The sequence below is a fragment of the Vipera ursinii genome (genome assembly GCF_947247035.1).
Source record: "Vipera ursinii genome assembly, chromosome: Z".
NCBI classification, from domain to species: domain Eukaryota; kingdom Metazoa; phylum Chordata; class Lepidosauria; order Squamata; family Viperidae; genus Vipera; species Vipera ursinii.
In genome coordinates this window covers 50,199,120-50,219,382 of record NC_139517.1, presented here as the reverse complement: position 1 = coordinate 50,219,382, position 20,263 = coordinate 50,199,120, and the positions used below count along the sequence as shown (strand labels likewise).

Below are 20,263 nucleotides of genomic sequence, written 5' to 3'. Positions count from 1 at the left end.
TTAGGATCGTTGATGGAAATTAATTAAGGACTAATTACATTCAATTTGTTTCAATAGGATAAAGTGTGGTCTTAACCATTTCCAATCTTGAGAATATATTATGTATAATTCTTATCAGCAGATGAGATACAGTACATTTATATCTGTATTTGACTATGTATTTTCATTCAAGATGTAATCACATGTAGCAATTCCCTTATTTGAATGCTATCTCTGTTCTCCCAAATTATGCCTTTGTTGTTTAGCATTATTTTAAAAAACTGATAGCTACATGTAATTTTGTTCTTTAATAGTGGTAAGATATTTAGAAATAATATATAGTATTATAAATGTAATCTCAATCAAGAAGGCAAAAAAGTTCCCTCAAGGACATGTTAGAAAAATACAAGTATTTGGTCAAATTTTGTATATAAGTTACAGCCTACTTTAAGCAGGTGAAAATTACAACTTCATACTTTCCTGTGTTCCACCATAAAAATCTTAAAGTTTGCATTAGAACAGAAGTTGATAGTGGTAATGGGTGGTTCCCAGAATAATGCCATTAACAGAGTTAGTCTTTTGAAACATGTTAAGAACTACTGTGTTATGTTACATCTGTTTTTAATTTTACATGCTAGAGAACTAGAGAAATAATGGATAGGATCCTCCAAGGCAGATTAGAACCCCATATGAAAAATGAGTGTTCAAGCTGGCTTTAGGAAAAGCTGAAGAACATGAAAGAACATCCTGCCTACTTAGAAAAAACAGAGAATTCTAAAAACTATGTGCCTAATCGATAATTAAAAGACCCTAGATTGTATTAATCACATCAAGTTGTGTAATGTGTCCAGAAAAATGGCAATTCCAGAACATCTGTTTACCTCATGAAAAAATACATGACAAAACAGCAATGTACAGTACAAATAGAATATATAAAACAGACTGATTTCAAGTTGGCAAAGGGGTATGACAATGCTGTATATTTATTTATTCAACCTATATGCTGAATATATATTAAAGGAAAGTGGATTGGAACAAGATATAAACATAGTTTTAAATTGGGGAAAGAAACAGCAACAACCTATGCCCTGAGAACTGACAGTGCAAAGGATTCACAAGCTCTACTGTGGTAATAAAAATTAAGAAGCAAGGTGAAAAAATGGACTAAAATTAAATATAAAGAAGACTGAGCTAATGACAAGATGTAGAACAACCAACCTTAGAATCGGCAATGAAAATGTTGAAGTGGTGAATCACTTCTGTCTTTCGGGATCAACAGTTAAGGAATAAGGAGTCAAGAAATATGTTGCCGACTAACACTTGAAGGCGTTGGAAAAGATATTGAAATGCATTGATGTCTCCATATCAACAAAAATCAGAATTGTAGAAGCCATGACATTCCATGTGACACTAGTTGACTCTTTTGAACATTGATATTGGAGAAGACTCCTAAAAACCACTAAGAAAATCAGCAATTCGACATTTTATGCTAACTGTCTGGAAAAGACTGTAGTGCTGGGAAAAATGGAAGAAAACGAAGAAGAAAACCAGCAGCAAAATGGCAATGGATGCACAGTTAGAAGAAGACTCAAAATACAAATATGGGATGGATCTTAATGGAGAAAATTTATCTATGGCAGGATGGAACTAATACAAGAGGATTCACTACTAGGATTAAGCTCATTATGAAATTAAAATTCATTTCTTTTCAGTTGAACTACTCTCATCACCACTCTCATCATCTTCAACCAAAATTAGAAAGAATATAATAAGTAGATAAACAGTATCTAAAGAGGAAGAAAGGCAAAAAGTGCAAAAAGAGAAGAGAAAAATGATCCCTGCAGAAGGGCCTCCATCATTCATAATTCTCAAAGAAAAAAATAGAAGTCATTCAATGACATTCTCATGGCCTATATTTGTGCCTTGAAAAAAATGACAAACAGCTATCAAGCAAAAAAACAGTATTGCATGGTCTGGCCATGGCACTGCAATGCAAAAGGTGTCTGCAGAGACAAAGACAGGATTATAAACTTCAGGAAACCTTTTTGAACCTTTTTCGTTTATAAATATCTACTAAACTGTGACTCTAAAGCTATTTGCAGAGAAAAGAAAACATTGATTCTTGACCACTATGGAAAATCAGAGACTTGCAGAAAGAACCTATCAAGAAAAAATAAATATCTTTCAAGAGGAGACATATCAGATGCTGCAACTAATTCAAACAACAATACTTCAAACCACAAAGAAATCCAAAATAACTTGGAAACATAAATCAATTCATCTCCAATTTAACTTTACAACAAAAAAAATCCAGGAAATAACAATAGAGAAGGAGCAGATAAAACAGATAACTGAACACAAATTCGAGGATGGAGAGTCAAAGATGGAATTTAACACAACAAAGAAGTATGATTTAACCCAAGTGGGGAAAAAAGTATAAGAAATACTGCTTTTGGAAAAGGCAACTTATACTTTAAGACCACAGGACAAATTTGAGGATACGAAAAAAGACTGGTCAAAATGCAGAATGTCAAGAATACCACTAGAACTGGAGAGACAAAAAATGATAAGAGATACAGAGAGAAAAAGAAAAAGATTTTCAACAAACATGAAAGAGCAAGTGCCTCCTACAAAGATATTGTACTTGACTTATTTTTTATATCTACAGTGACACCTACAAGAATATGGAAAGACTCTTTGATTTAGCAGAATATATTGATTAAAGGTATTGGGCAAAAGGAGACGGCCAAAGTGAAAATTACGAAAATAGACAATGGGACTTATCAGAGAGAATATTTTAAAAAGAAACACCTGTTTGAATATGGTTAAAATAATAGAAAGATTTTGAATATAAATTTTACTTTAAGAGGGAGGAGCCCCTCAAATAACATAGTAATCTCTCTTCTCTTATTTATTGATATGAGCAATATAAAAGAGGTAGAATGGCTTATATATACGGACATATTTTAGATATTTAAATGTGATTGAATAAGAGTTAAAAGACCAGATGATTAGATTTATTTATGATGAGGCAGCCAGAATGACTAGATAGAAAAGAAATACTATATTGATGTGATTATTATTTGTGGAAATATTAGAAAAAAATTTATACTCAATTGTTATCTATCAAAACAATAAGACTTGTATTAACTTAAGGTTGGTAAAAGAGAACATAAAGGAAGAAGAGGAAATCAAGTAAAGCTTATAGATCATAGAAACCAATTGTTAGCGAATGTTTTTTAAATGTAAACCCAGACAACACACTGTTTACTGAATATTAAGTGACCATGTTAAAAAATTAATAAAATATACTGCTCAAAAAAATAAAGTGAACACTTAAACAACACAATGTACTGAATTTAATAGTAGGATGTCTTATCTTGTGTTCCCTTTATTTTTTTGAGCAGTATATATTATTTTAAAAAAGGTGTCTGTGGAAAGTTACAGAACTCATAGTCCTCTTAGATCTATACAGATAAATAGCAGTACCCACAGTACTAAAATTTGACACAAATAAATCAATGTGTTACATACATAAAAGAAACAGTGCATCACTTGTGATGAATAGTAACACTCAAATACAATTTGTGGGCTTTCTCATGTAAACTAAGGCAAGGGTTTGCAGGCCATTAAACATGCTAGTACCAAAACCAGATTAATCATAGCCAAAGATTGAAGCCTAATTTAGCAATAGCACGTAACTGCAGAGGGGAGAGTTCTACAGTAATTGCCATCACATTTGTAGATACATATATACATTTGTAGTCTCATTCTGTCCCTTCTCCCAACATTGAGAGGAGTAGTCTTATGCTAAGAATATCTCCCATAATAGTAGATGTTTGCATCATGTATAGCTTGGGAATGTGCCCTATGGTAAAGCACTTTCTGTATGCCAGCATTCCAAAAACAATAATAACAGTTAGGGGACTTTCGGCTTGACATCACAGCACTGTGGACGCAGGAAGATGGGGCTCCATTTTTCACACCTGAATTCGCTCTGCTGGGGGATCCTGGAAAGGGTTGAAAGTTGCCCCATAGAGGCGACAAGCAAGGAGGGGACCACCGTTTGATTGCAGGAGGGCGGTGGTCCTTCTGTTTGATCTGGGGAAGCCCTCCAAACCAGCGGGGGAAGGATCGGCCATATTAATATGGCCGGTCACAAAACTGCTTACAGACGAAGTCAAAAGCATCACCAAGCAACTTTCAAGCAATGCAGATGAAACTGGGTGAGACCTGATCCTCTCTTTAAGATTCTAAGTTTTATTTCCTGAAAAAGCTGCCCAAAGCATTTTTTTCCCCTGTGAGGAGAGAGGGAAGTGAATTTTTACCCCACTCTCTAAGAAAAGCAGCAACTAACTACCCAGGGGAAACAGAGCAACCATAATATTAATTTTAATCTCATTGGATATATAATCTTTTGAAACTTAGGGGCTAAAAGTGTTCTTTTTCTTATTGGAAACTCTTTTTTTTTCTTAAAAAAATAAGATTTGAAAAACCACCATGTAAGTTTTGGACTTAAAAAGCTATAAAACAGCATTGGTGACATCTTGTGTAAATTATGGTATTACAATTTGTTATTGCTTAAAAGAAACCTGGCTTGAAGCCCAGATTTCAGATAAAATTTGTTTGGCCTTGACAGTTACTAACTTTGAAAAACCCAGCTGCAAAGAAGGGATTTCTGGGCAGCTTATCTGTGTGGCAGGGATGATGTACAGTTTACTAACTCTTAGAGCTATACCTGGGGAACTGCTTTCCTACATCCCTGAATGAGAAGCATATATTATTACACAAGATGATGGAACACCTTGGAGTATAAACTCTTACTTGATTATCAATTTCTACTGTAAAGGCCACCTATAAAACCACCTATAAAATGTGAAATAGATGTCCCATACCCAGCTACAAAAGACAAAAATTATTTTTAACATTTGATTCTAAAGTCTTCAACTTAACATTTTATTAAGAAAATATGGGTGAAGATCAGGAAAAAATCCTTTCTATGTTGAAATCAATACACAAAACTATCCTTTCAGCTTGTGATAAAATAAGAAGCAACACAAAGGAACAATGTTCTAGCTTAAATATACAAACCCAGATCTTGACTGCAAGCAAAGCAGTAACAATGCAGAAAACAAAAGGAAAATTGGAACAACTAAACACTAAGACAGAGGACCAAAACTGACAACAGACCCAGCCAACTGAAAAATCAGAAAATGGAGTGACAATATTGAAAATGGAAAAGACTTCACAAATCAAGAAATCAGAATATATTTGAGGAAAAGAAAGAACAGATTGAATGGAAGATAAAGTTATCAGGACAATTGTGGGAAATTGGAGTAACAGGGAGGCGGTTTAGTAAATACCAATGGGTTTGTTCTTTCAAAAAAACTTCAACCAAATGTTCTTTCTTGTTCCAAATAACTTATATAAAAATAAAGGGAGAACTATTTGATGATTCAAAGGCATTGACATGGAAGATTAGCTGGCAAAGGAAGAAAGCAGAGTAAGACTGAAGAAAATAAGGGCATTGACCTATTAGACGGGATATTATATTACCAATTAGATGGTTGAATATGGTGGAAAATAGATAACTTTTAGAAAATAAAGTAACATAATTAAATAGATAAGATGTGTAACTAGAGTACTAGACTTTGGTATGAAAATTAACAACAACTTTATTGATTAGCCCTTGGGTCATATCAAAGTACAAAGTTCCAGCAACAAACCGTCACCAAAACTAGATAAAAGCAATCCGAAATGGAATTTGATAAAATACAATTTAAAATGGAATTAAAATACAATTTAAGTTAAAATAGTAATAAAATGCAAATTTAAGATATAGATAAAATATGGAAACATTATATTTCGGAGTCGCCCTTACAATCTACCCCAATCAGTCCCACATATGCAGATCTTAACTGGATCATTTTGTTCAAATACTGTGCTACATTGGATGTTATTTTCAGGTTCTGGCCGGACATAAGGTAAGTTATTTTGATATGGGGATCCCAATGGGTCATTCGTTTGGTATATAGACCAAGATACCTGTCTCTCACCCTCTTATACAGACAACAGTCAAATAGGATGTGAGCCAGGTCCTCTACCTCTGCCGCTCCGCAAATGCAGAGACGCTCATTGTACGGTATAGCATGAAATCTCCCATATCTGACCATTGTGTCAAGCTGTTCAAATCTTGCTCTCGTAAATATCTCCCTAAGATGTTTTGGGAGTTGTGACTTCAAATAACTGTCCACTTGAAAAGTACATTTGTATTTACTCAGCCATTTCAAGTTACCCACCTTACTAAGGATAGCTATATCAGTTTGTGCTTCTATATCCTTAATTCTTTGGGCAACTCTTTTTTTAGATTGTTCTCCTGTTACGCAAGAAACAGGAAGGCCACAGCTTCTTACAAAATTTGTTAGTTTGGTGATCCAGGAGATTTGTGATTGTAGTTTTATTTGCTCTAGTAGGCATAATTTGGGGAGTCTATCAGTCTCCATTTCATTAACTTTGCACCAGTAGTTATAAACTCTAATTTTAGATAATGCCTGAATTGTATGAATTCCCAATTCAGCTCTAACTGCTGCAGCAGATGTTCTTGGATCTACACCCAAAATGCATCTCAGATGCTGTGACTGTGTTCGTTCTAAAGTTGTGGTTGAATAAAGACCCCAAATTTCTGCTCCATACAAGAGCATTGTCGTAACCTTAGCCTTATAAACTTAGAGTAGTGGAGCTAGGGACCCTGGGTAACTATGATTCTTTAGTTTGAGCAATAAATTCAAACGGGCTTTTGCTCTAAATGTACTTCGTTGATGATGGCAGGCCCAAGATCCAGTCTTGGAAAAAGTTACTCCCAAATATACAAAGGTATTAACCTGTTCAATTGGTTCACCGTCTAATTGCCACTTATGTCTCTGATGGTTTCTTCCAAACACCATTATTTTCGATTTGGATTTGCTAATAATTAGGGGGTTATCCTGGCAATAAGAGCTGAATCTTCTTAATAGCCTACGTAATCCTACTTGTGAGTATGATAATAAAATCATATCATCAGCATAAAGCAAGCTGTTACAGTAAGTATTTAGGATCATCGGCATGTGTACCATGGTATCCTTCATTAACCCTGGCAAATCATTGATGTATAAATTAAATAATAATGGGGCCAGGATACACCCTTGCCTTATCCCTTTATTTGTGTGAATCCTATTAGTCAGGGCCCCATTAACCCCATACCGCACCCTCAAACAGGAACTTGTGTAAAGGGCTTTAATCAAAGCCAGAAGTCTGGGTTCTATTTTAAGAGATGTCAATTTACTCCATAGTACGTCTCTATTTACCATATCAAATGCTGCTGTAAGGTCTATAAAAGCAGCAAACAGGGGTCTCCTCTTATAGGCATATTTGGCAATTAGATGGTTCAAAACAAAGCAGTTATCAATAGTAGATCTGTTCTGTCTGAAACCTGCTTGTTCTTCTGTGAGGATGTTGTTTTCCTCTACCCAGATTTCAATTCTGTTCAAAAGGTACCTAGCATATATTTTTGCTACAATGTCAATCAGGCTGATGGGCCTATAATTACTAGGATCCTTTTTATTCCCTTTTTTATATATAGGGACAACTATTGCCATCTTCCACCCGTCTGGTATATGGCAGGTGTTATTTATGTGTGTAAAAAGACCTGCTAATACAGGGCCCCACCAGTTGGGAAATTTCTTAAATAATTCTGCTGGTAAAAAATCCTCGCCTGGGGCTTTATTGCTCTTTAAGCTTTTAATGATGGACTGTATCTCCTTTTCTGAAACTGGTGGCCAAGGGGGGAGGGTTCTCGGATTTACCAAATCACTGTTTAAAAATAATTTCTTTACTGGTTCGGTGGGGGCAAACAAGCACTGATAATAATTCTCCCAGTCCGCAGCAGAGATTGGTATGTCAAATGCAAATCTCCGTTCCTTCAGAATACCTGCTACTGAGTGCCAAAATAATACTGAATTATGACTTTTGGCAGCCAACTCAAGTTCTGACCAGATTGAAATGGCAAAACGTTTTTTCTTTAATGTTATAGTTTTTTATATTCGCTTCTTGTGTGCAGCATCTTAGCTTGTATATGGGCAGTAGGATTCCTCTGGGCAAGCCTCATGGCTGCCTTCAATTTCTTTTTCTGTCGCTGGCAATCAGGATCAAACCAGCGAGGTCTACCCACTTGGGCTCTTTTTGTAGTAGGTTTAGCTGTTAGGTGTTTCTTCAGTATGTTACACAGATTGGAGAATGCATTGAAGGCTGACATCCAGTCAGTAGTAGATGACTGTATTGTTCTAGCCCACTTAGTAGCATTCTCTGTTTTAAGGCATTCTAATATTGCCTTAGTATCAACTTTGGCCCAAATTAACCTTTTATTTTGGGTCACCTCTACCTTTTTGGTGAGCCATCTGTCAGCCATGTTATATGGTCTTAAATCTGAGCGGCCTCGCAATGTCACACTTACAGGCTGATGGTCGCTATTGTCGCTAAGGTGTACTGTGACCTCTGAGAAGAGGTCAGCCTTATCTCTAGACACACAAAAGAGATCCAGTACACTACTTGAATTGGCTGAGTGGTATGTATAAGGATATGTATAATTCTTGTCCTTACCTCCCAAAATTTGGAGATTACCCTTAAAAATTAAGGAGACTAGGAGCAGGCCAGCGGCATTACTTTTACAGTCTCTTGAGAGCCACTGAGGATGGTTATCAAAGAACTCCCCTGGGATTCCCTTCTTCTGGGCAAGCTCATACAGAGAGGGACCCAGTCTAGCGTTCAGATCTCCTAATAATACCACTATGGACTGAGGGTACAATATAGGTAAATCTTCTAAGATAACTTCCAAGCCCATCCAATATTCAAAATTATAGTGCTGGGATGTGCTTGGAGGAATGTACACATTTACCAATATTAACTCAAACTGGTCATATTCAAATTTGACAGCTAGAAAGTACGGATACTTATCTTCGTTATATAATTTCTCTCCCTGCCATTGCAACTCTTCCTTTATAAGAATGCATAGCCCACCAGAGGGTCTCCCTTTGTTCTTTGTTTTTAGGGCTGGGGAGGCCCATCCCTGAAAGCCTGGCAATTGTACTGGTTCATCCACTTCGGTTAGCCAGGTTTCTTGAAAGGCTATTACATCAAATCTAGAAAGAAAGCTCATTAGTCCACTATCAACCATCCTTTTCCAGCCAGCTATGTTCCAGGTCATCAACTGTATGGGGTTCTCAGAAGCAACGTGGTCTGACTTAGTTGATTGGCTAGATGGTGGAAATGCCAGATGTCAACTTGACAATGGAGCTGGGTCAATATCATCTAAGCTTCCCATATAAACACAGTTGTTGTGAGGTTCGATATTTCTCCTCGTGGGTTGCAGAACTTGTTGTTGCTCCTCTATATCTCGGTTGCCAGTGTGCCTCTGCTCTTGCTCCAAGAATGATTTTTTCCCCAAAGAGCAGGTACTCTGGCTTAAGTCAATAAATGTAGATTTATGTCCATTTTTGGAGGGGCATGGCTGAGGGTTCATCTTGTGGAGAGATGTTGTGGGAACTTCTAAATCAAATGAGGATGGAAGCTGGATTATATCCTTAGTGTTTGTTAGCTTAGGGGGCACTGTGTGATGAAGCCCTTTGTCTTTCAGTTGTTTCTCAGAGGCTGGGTCAGTCAGTGCAGTTACTCCACTCTCAGCCTGTGTGACAACACCTTTTTTTACTGTTGAGGTAAAGGCAGATTGTTGATTAAATATCTTGTCACAAGGTTGCGTGTTTAGTGGATCCAAATTAAATAGAGGCTTTGCTGTAGATTGGGTTATTGTCAGTGCCTCTTTTAGGTCGTCCAGTCTTTGAATGATGTTAACTTGCTCAGGTTCCGGCAATGCACTGAATAGGTCAATCAACATTTCCTCTGGCACATCCTCAGCAGTTCCTGCAGCTGTGGGTAACACAGTTCGTATATTGCTTCTTTGCTTTCTCAGGGTCAGTTCAGTTGCAGCAGCCTCAGGCCTAGTAGTGTGAGGGCTGTTGCAGCCTAGATTTAAAGCGACAGTTCCCTCTTGGTGACGCTGTTTCAGGAGTGGGCACACTTTTTCTGAGCAAAAGACCCTTATTGGAAATATTGAGAAAAAGCTCAGAAAGGGCTTCATTCTGAAGAGCATGGAGGGAATTGTGGGCTGCTTGAATGATAGGAGAATTCTCATACATTGTGATCTTGCTGGCAGCCACTCTGCGTGTAGTAGATCTATCAGAGTGAATTCACAGCGGAGCAGCTGGCTCAGAGACAGCCTAATAGCTTTTCTGTTGCTCCAACGCCCTCTATTTACTCTCTTGTCATAAATTTGCAAAGTAACCTGGTTAGTTTGCAGACTGTAGTTATATTGGTCATCTCTTAGACCTTTGCCTGATTGAGTGTTTTCTCTGTAGGTGTTCAAATTTTTGGGAGGAGAACAAGGTCCTTCTCTACTTTCACCTTCTGAGTTAGCCATCCCATGTCTGTCCATGGTTATCCTCCCAAGTCCTTCCACAGTATTTGGGTGGCTCCTAACAAACTCTGCAAAAGACTCTTTCAGACAATCAACCTTATCCATGACAATTGACAAGAGATTATATATTGAGTTTACAGTTTGGGCTGTAAGCAAACATTGTCTAGAGAGGAAGTCTGTCACATTTTCCCCCTTCAAATTTGCTACATCTCCCTCCTGTGTAAAAGAGGCTGTTGCCAGATTCCAAGGAGGGGAGCCATTCTCCAAGAGGGAGGAAGACAACTCCACACGCCGTCTGCTCTCCAGTTCAGTTTGTAAGTCCCATTCCAATGAGTCACATAAATTAACTTTATCTGATAAGGTGCCTGCGAATGAGTTACTTACTGGAGCAGACTGTCTGTTTGCAATATAATCCTCCATTTTCTGCTGCTTCAAAGGCTTGGATATACTTTCTGCTGCAGAGTGCTGTCTCTTCCTTCTTTTCCCCATTCAGGTTTGTTAAAACAGGTTTAAAAATAAGTTTAACACTATGGTTTAAAAAGTTGAAATGGGTTAAAAATGGGTTTAAAAAGTTTAAAAGAGGTAGGTTAAAATACAATATTAAAAGAGGTTAAAAAGTTAAAATAAAAATAAAGTAAAATAAAATAAAACCTTTACTTTTGGAGGAGCTCTTTACAGCCTTTGCTGCCTCTCCACACCGGTATGAAAAGGGGAAAAGGGGCTTCTGGTTTGCACGCGCAGCGCTGGTAGACGTACGGGGAAATCACTCTCTCTGGCATCCAGTTTTTCTTCATTGAGACTGTGGAAAGGGTCAAAAGTCATCCTGGAGGATCGTGGAAGGGCAGCAGCCCTTCGTTTGATCCGGAGCAGCTCCTTTGGACTGATGAAGAAAAGATCCGCCATTAACATGGCCAATCACTAAGCCGTTTCTGCCAAAAGCCAAAATTACTACCAAGCACAATGAAGCAACATGGAGGATTTGGGTGAGATCTTACCTTTCTTATTTCCCCAACTACTTTCCTGTGGGAGCATTCTGAAAATTTCTTTCCCCCCCCTTTTGGATTTGCCACGTCTGCGTACTTGGGGAATTAAAGCCTCAAAAGAAATGAAAAACATAACTAAATTAAATAACTAAACAACTGAACTTGCGCCTTTGGAATATTGGGTACCAAAAAGTTCTTATCTGTACGGGGACCTATTACCCTATTTACCTTTTAAGCTGGAAAAGAAAAAAATGGAAAAAATCTAAACTGGATAAAAGCTTTATTTGAGTCTGGAAAAAGATTTTACATGCTATTGAGGACATCTTGTGGTGAAGCCTAGTATAGCAAGGAAACTTTCCATTTATTGTGAGATCTGGCTGCAGCCCAGATTTGTCCTTGGCACTATTTTTAAAGAAAAAAACTTGGAACACCTGACAGTGAAAACAACTTCTAGGAATTATGGTGGTGGACATTTGCTGACCCTTATGAAAAATAGCCTCCACCAAAGACCTATCTGTAAACACTGTAGAAATGGATGAAAACTACCCACAACTTAACTATAAACTTATACTAAATATAAACTACTTGGAAATCATAAATAATAGTATTTTCTTGAATATTGATGGGAAATTAAAGTTTGGGAGGGAAAACCCAATAATGGTATTGTTTATACAAGGACATTAAGTGCAAACCCAATCAAGATATGTATAGGCTAAAAATTATCAATAAATGTAATAAAAATGTTTCTAATTAGTTGAAAATAATAAATGTGTTTGCCCAATGTGAGATAACAGCTATTATTGGAAAGAGAGAGGAAGTATTTGATGTTCTAATATTAGACTTAAACTAAAAATGTATGTATATTACTGAATTATTGGTTAACCTAGACAACACCTATAATGGTTTTGATTTATTAGGGGATACTGTATTATCAATTAGATCAGGGGTGTCAAACTCAATTTCATTGAGGGCCGCATCAGCATTGCAGTTGCCCTCAGGGGGCCGGATGGGTGTGGCCAGGGTGGGCGTGGCCTACTGTGTGGGCGTAGCTAGAGTGCGTATGGCCTACTGGGTGGGCATGGCCAGCTCTTCATCGTTCGCATCAAGGGTGCCTATGGGGGCCTGGGTAGGAGTGGGACAGATCTGAGGGTCTCTGGCAGAAGGAGGGTCTCTGGGCCAGGGCCAAGGCAGTGGGGGCCATTCCCTCACTGTTTACATGAAACCACTTCGCGGGCCGGATCTGACCCCCGAGCCTTGTGTTTGACATGTCTGAATTAGATGATTGAACATGGTGGAAAATAGATAATTTTTTAGAAAATAGAGCAATATTATAATCAAATAGATAAGATGTATAACCAGAACATTAGACTTTGGTATGAAAAGGGGAAAAGGGAGAAGTTGAGATAAGGGAAACTTTTGGTCACCTAAACATAAAATACTTGGAAATCATAAATAATAGTGTTACTTTGAATATAGATGGGAAATTAAAGCCTGAAAAAGAGCAATAACAGGACATTGATTGTATACAAGGATTAAGTGCAAACACAATTAAGATATGTATAAGCTAAAGATTATTGGTAATTGTAACAAAGATGTTTTTAGTTGATAACAATAAGAATTGTACTAGCCTAATACGAGATAACAGATGTTAATGGAAAAAGAGAGGAAATATCTGATGTTGTAAAATGAGATTTATACTAAAGATTTATGTACACTATTGAACTATTGATTAACCCAGTCATCATTTTGCTTTTTAAATATCCAGTTGTAAAATGAGAAAATCAATAAAATATTTTTTTAAAACCCAGTTATAATGATTTCCATATAACTTTATAACAGAGCTTCGCTATGGCCAAGTAGGCACTGGTCTAGAAGCACCAAACTGCAGAAGCACCAAAAGACATCTATAAAACACAACACAAAAGCAAAAAGCAATAAGTGTCCTCTGTGAGCCAGCCTATCCACTCAAGGATTAAATAAAATTTCTCAGAAATGTTGCCTTATGACAACAGTGGTGTCTAATTACATATTCATATATTTTACTTTCTTAAGGTTTCAAATTATTTTTTAAAGGTTTAAGAGTGAAATATTTTGATATGACATTGTAAATATCAATTTCCCCCTGACTGTTTCCATAAGGATGTCAAAGTTCAGGACCACACATTTGTTGTCTGGAAATTTAGTACATACCTACAGCCAAGTATCAAATTTCTTATTTGCCCAAATACACTGGTGATCATCACAGAAACATGCATGCAGATAGGCCATCTACCCACTCACAAATGCAACAAAACCCAAAGGAAATACCACACACATACAGGTTAAAACTATGCAAAACACACACAGGAACACTGAATAAATTTAATTTGCTTAAAAATTAATACCGTACTACACTATTTATTTATTTAAAAGCTTTCCACCACTCCCTAGTCTCCTAGCAGAATTCCCCCACACACTTAGCTTATAATTATTGTTGTTATTCAGGTATCTGGCATTTTTGTAAAGAAATCCCAGAGCTACAGCTCTGTTCTACAGCTAAGGATAATGTGTGGGTTCATCTAAAATCTGGAAACACTCTTGGAATGCCATTGAGGCAGATTTCTTTTGTTATTGTTTTCAGTATAGATGACTTCAAAATCATAGTAGATTTGCTTAAAACCATCTAAAATGCACAGTTGGAGAACAGTGTTTGTTGGGGGCCAAAGAAGATATCATGGGTAGAAATGAGTCCACATGTTGCAGAAGCTTCTTTAAGAAAGATTATAGAGAAATGATTTATTCTTGTTGGGTAATATTTTAGATTTTTGACATACCTTAGCATCAATAATCTCAAGAACAAGGCTTCATATTTTAAATGTTCTAAATTTGTACTCTTAAGTGTCTCAGCTTAACTACTATGGCTGTGACTGGTTTCCTATCAATCAAGATGTCTTTAGAAGAAAATGACTCAACAGCATAAAAATGGCAGAATGCATGTACTGAATTAGAAAGAGGATGGATTGTGTTTTCCTGCCTTTACCAACCTAATGCCTGTCATATATGTAAAGCTCCAAGCAAGCATTTGTGTATGGTGGCTAGGATTACTCCCAGTTCTGGAGTACTTTTATTCTTACTCTGTAGACCAGCAAGTTAAGGAAAACATTCCAGGTCCAGAGTTTAACAAAGCCTCATTTCCTTTCCATTACTGAAAACGCAATGTCATCATAGATGCTACTTCTGGGAAACCATTTAGAATGAAACTGGCTCTAGCTGTTTAGACATTTCATAACTACCTACATGAAATATTGCTACTATCATAACTGAATTCTGAAATTTGAATTTATTAACTAATTTTTTTAAAAAGCTTAGTCAGATAATGTTGCGCTGTACAGTGAGCAGGGTTGTCACACTTGATTGTGGCACATCAAATCTAAAATCTATTGCTTTGACTTAGGCAAATTTTGAACTAGCACTCTGATAATCCTAACACAATTACATTCTTCAGATTTCTATCTGGTGGAAATTGCTAATATTGTCTGCCTCAAAAATTGCTAATTAGCCATATAGGGGAATCTTTTTTTTTAGAAAGGAGCATATTCAATGTCCCCTCACCATTCTTTAAAAACATAATTACATTTGTCTGAAAAAGTTAACTGAAACTGGAATATGGAAAGCTGGTCCTGAGTGTCAATGAAAGACGGGGGATTAAGGTATTAAAACTACTATTTTTAATGATTAGATACTGTTGGAAAATTACTGTGGATAATTCCTAGTTTAGTTTCCTCCCAACATATAACCCTATAGCCAGATCACAACAAATATACACAAGTCAACCAACAACAACAATAAAATAACTTGATGTTTATTCATTAAATATCAGCAAGCATTAAAGTCATTTAAAAGTGGAGAAAGAAAGGCATGAACAACAGGAAATAGCTCACCTTATCTATATATCAAAAGACACTGAGCCCCTGGAAACAATATGGTAAGTAATTACTATGGACAATCCCAAAGATTATTTCATTATTGATAATTTCAGACTTAATCTCTTTATCTATAGAATAGAGATGGAAAATAGGACTCTAGGTGATTTTCCTCTATTCTGCACCATGCAAAAAAACCCAAAATATTTTGGTGAATAAGATTGTATTTTCCCATTGATTCATTGCCAACATGGGCTACTCATCACTTCCTGATTGCAAAATTGGTGAAGGGACAACCACTCAAATGAAAGGCAGACTCTGGTAGATCAATCCACCTGAGAGCCAGTGAATTTATCATCCCTTAAGGAATGGAAAGGGCAAGTAGGAGGGGAATAACCAATTGGATCTTGAGTCAGACCAGATTTACACAGCCCAGCACCTTTGCCAGCCCACTGCCAAATGGACTGGAATTTCTGAAGTTGACATAAGAAACAAGTAGTAGCAACATAGGAGACAAGCAGCTTAAGCTGTGGTATGGAATTGCCTGGAGCCTCACTTATGGATACATAATTATTCTAGCAATTATACTGTTTCTTAAACATGTACTTCTGCATAACCAAGCTGATGAAAGCATTTCATGTCCTGATAGCTTTAATTATCTTTGTTTATTCCTTTTGAAATTCCAACACATCCTCTCATAAACCATATGACAAGAACTACAACTTTATTCAAAGGAGTGGCAGAAATAATTTACATGTAAAAATACCAGTCTTTTAGTATGCTAATAATAGCTGACACATCATAGAGCCAGTATTTTTAATAGAATATATTAATTTCCCTAATAAAATGCAGCTCAGAGCATAATATATTACATTTCAGAAGCCAAAGACAATGCTAGAATTTCAGTGGAATTCAGTGGAATTACATCAACTCAAGAGTTGAGAGGGAATAATAACAACTAATGCAAAACCCAATATTTTGAATACTGTATATTCAGTATGTGAGAGAGTGAGTTTGTGTTTGTGTATCTATGTGTGTGGTCAGTGTATGTTCATTTGGACCTAAATTTGATCTTCTGTTGCATACTTTGAAGGTTCTTTTTTCTGCAAATATTTTTATATTTCTTTATTTCGTATATTAAGGTATATATGATTTAGTGTCACTATTGCATTCTTTACTAACTGAATTCTCCATACAAAGGTCATATGACTTCATTTCTTTCTTTTTGAATACTCAGAATTAAATACATAAGCATGTTGCATTCTTCGCCTCTCCCCGCCCAGTTTGCTTAGTCTTGCTTAGTTCCACATGTGTTTGTGATGCCCTTCAATTTCCTACACACACACACACGCACATACAAACACACACAAACACACAGACCAATCAGACTGGCAGCTTTAGAAAAGCACATCATAATGGCAGGCATAGTTCTTGCTCTCTCAAATAATAAGTCCAACCAAAACCAATCTTTCAAAAAAGCTTTTTGTGTAAAGAGCTTGGATCAGCAACTCAGCCTTCAGAGGCTGTTCGCTCTACATAGCATTACAAAGCAAAGCAGCATATTTTTTCTCTTCGAAGAGTTATTTACTTTGTCCAGTCCTAACTGACTGCATTTTTAAAAAATATTGGCTTGTTCAGTTGATATTACCTGCTTTGGTTCTTACGTAAGCAGTATCTAATCAGAAACAAAGTGCTAATTTTATTAATTTTGACAATAAGAATATTTTTCAGCTTCACCTTGAAAGCATATTTTCCAGATCTTTCACTAATATTGGAAGCTGATTGGCATACCTGGCTAATCATCCTCTTAGCAAGAAACCCTACATTCCTGCACCTCTTTGGCATGATAAGGAGCTAAATAATTATTTTTGCTGTGTTCCAATGTTTACTGATGGAGTGTCAGTTGTGCTTCTCCTTTCCAATGGTATTCCAAGCATTAATCTCTGGGTCAAAGCCCATATTTTCATCTTGGTTCAACCAAAGTTGTGGTCAACATATTTCTTCACAAATAATAGAGCAAGATTGATATCCCAGATGGCATTCCATATTTGACAAGCAATTATTATAACCCCACACAGCAGCAATTTATCTGTGCTTGCAAAACTGGACAAAGATTATGCCTAAAACAGAATTCATCAATGAAATGCCTATTTCTTCCCAGACAGCTAGAGACAGATTTGCAGTGCAAGAAGCATGGGAGGTGGCCCCTTCAACATCAGCTTAAAACACCCCCACATGAGAATTGCCATCAGTTTGAAAGTAGCTTCAGACTTCTGAGATCTTACAACCTGGACAGAATTTGAGAGTTGAGTTACTTTGTTGCTGGCTCAGCTGTTTCTTTAAATGCTTGGAAAAGTTGCACTTTTGAGCTATCCAGTTTTCCTACTGTCAAGAATTCTTGTTTCATCCTCTTTCTCATTGAATCTTGGTTGAGAATATTTCTCCAGGGAACTCCTGTTTCAAGCAGTTGATTTTTTTTTATAAAAATGTAGCTAACTGATGAGTACCAAATAGGAGGAGGAAATGACAGAACTTTTCTCAACATCACTCTTATTCTCTTTATATGAGTTACTACACAGTCTTGAAGAGTTGCAAGGATTTATAATTAATCCTGACAGTTCAGAGCAATTCTACCTGTACTAGCCTCACCCCTATTAATAAAGTAATAAACAGTCATTTTATTGACATTTTAACAATAGTTATTATGAGAAATCCCTGTTGGAAAAATGCCAATATGTTATCCTTTAGGTTTTACTGACTTTTTAATACAGGTAGTCCTTGACTTACAACTGATTGCTTAGTGACCATCAAAGTTATAATGGATCGACCCAGGGCTATGTAGGACCTAGATTCCAATGGACAACCCCCCCCCCCCAATAATCCTGTCATTGCATTTTGGGCACTTGGCAGCTAGCCTGTATTTATAGCCATTTGCAGTATCCCACAGTCTCATAATCCCACAATTTATTACTTTTTAAACTTCCAGTTTCCAGCAAAAAAACCCCATCCTGGACAATGGATTCTCTTTACAACCACAGTTCACTTAACAACCACTGCAAAAAAGTTCATAAAATTTGGCATGACCAACACAGCTTATGACACTAATTCCAGGCTCAGTTACAATTACATATCAAGCACTACCTGTAGCAACAGAAGAAATAGGTAGACTTCCCATGTAGTGATAGCTCAAATGAATATGATGAAATGACCACAAAGATAAACATGCTGTGTACCAAAAATGTAGAACAGGAGCCAGTACCAATTTATTTTTGTTTAATTTTGTCTAGCATGAAAGTGGTAGGATACCCCAGGAACTGTGGGCCACTGATTGAATGTTATATTTGCCTTATTGTCTGATGTTATTCTCTGCTTCTTCCCAGCATTCTGAGAAGTAAAGAAGTAAAGGTAATTATCAGTTTGCATTGAACTGATTTTATAGGATTGGACTAGGAACAAAGAGGTAGGGAATGGAAGTTAACCATTAATTAAATTAACCAATAAAATATTTGGGAAATTGCCACAACAGTCATATTGTTATATAGAAATTAGCAAGATCTTTGCCTAATTTCAAAATATATGCTAAACAGATTAGATGAATTCAGAAATGCACATTCCTGGGTATGGTCAGAAGTTTTAATCCATCATGGTTTGGCTTATCCACAGTTTTCAATTAATATTCTGAGAAAAATCCAAAAACTGCTGAGTTTCAAAATTGTTTTAAGTGCTGTTATATTAAAGCTTGCTTTGTTGAAGAACCCACAACTACTCATGTTTCCATATCACACACAAAGCAATAAATTCACATCTACAAGTCTACATCTACAAAGTACCAGAAACCTACATTTATGAATCTAGTATGTGGACAAATAAAAATTCAGAGACTTACCAGTTTTTCAATCCAATTTCCTAAATCTCTAAACTGGTCTGAAGTCTGCCGAGAAAATGCACCATTGTATTGTAAACCAGTGATTTTAAAGTTGCCCTTGTAATATGATAGCCTTTGATCTCTAATACCTAAAAAGTAAGATTTCTATTAATTTAGCAATTCCAATATACTACCAAGTTCTCTCAAATAATCCACGTTACTTATTTTTCTTCACTATTCCTATCCTTAGAGTCAGAAGACCACATTAAACAGGACGGAGGACAGCAGTCCTTTTGCTTATAAGGCAGGGGAAATATTAAAAGGAATCTCATATTAAAAGGAGCATGCTGAAGGAAACGAAGATGAAGGACATACAAAATCCAAGCATGATGAAAGAAAGTACTAAAGAGGATAACGGCTTACTTCTCTTTTAGCAAAAAACTAAAATTACACACACATACACACACACACACACACACACACACACGTGTGTGTGTGTGTATGTGTATGTGTGTGTGTGTATAATTCATGAACACTAACAGGCTTTCGACATTTTACAAACAGGTGCTTCAAAAATCTAAATGCTTTTAATGTCTGATGTTTTAATGTTTTAATTCTGTAATTGTTTTATGTTATTTATGATATTGCTATTACTGCTAAGCTTGTAAGCCGCCCTGAGTCTTCGGAGAAGGACGGGATGTAAATGGAATTAAAATAAAAAAAATAAAATATTGTAAGCTGTAAAAAGATGGGAGGCATACAAATTTAATAAATACATTATATTTCCCTTTGTTGCGCTGAGCGACTGATCAGGGTTCTGGCCTCAACTCTTAGAGCCCCGTAACAGGGGTGAGAATTTAGAGGGACCCTCGCAAGGGTGAACACCTTGAATATGGAAGGATCTTGCCCTTTGCCACCGACCCAGTGTGCCGGACGTTCCAACGGTCACACTTGGGAACTGCGATGGTTCAGAGGCAGAGTCCTAGGACAAACTGAGGCACCAATACAAGTTTGCTCAAGGTGAGAGAGC

General features: G+C 36.6%; 1 protein-coding gene across 1 annotated transcript in view; it reads right to left on the bottom strand.

The window, feature by feature from the left end:
* LOC310649276 (transmembrane protease serine 11C-like) overlaps positions 1–20,263 on the bottom strand; it is a gene marked incomplete at both ends in the record, with an annotated part of 66,200 nt that overhangs the window by 26,585 nt on the left and 19,352 nt on the right. The window contains one exon of the mRNA XM_083377577.1: positions 19,255–19,382. Within this exon, the coding sequence (XP_083233703.1) occupies positions 19,255–19,382 (128 nt within the window). The remainder of the gene's footprint in view (positions 1–19,254; positions 19,383–20,263) is intronic.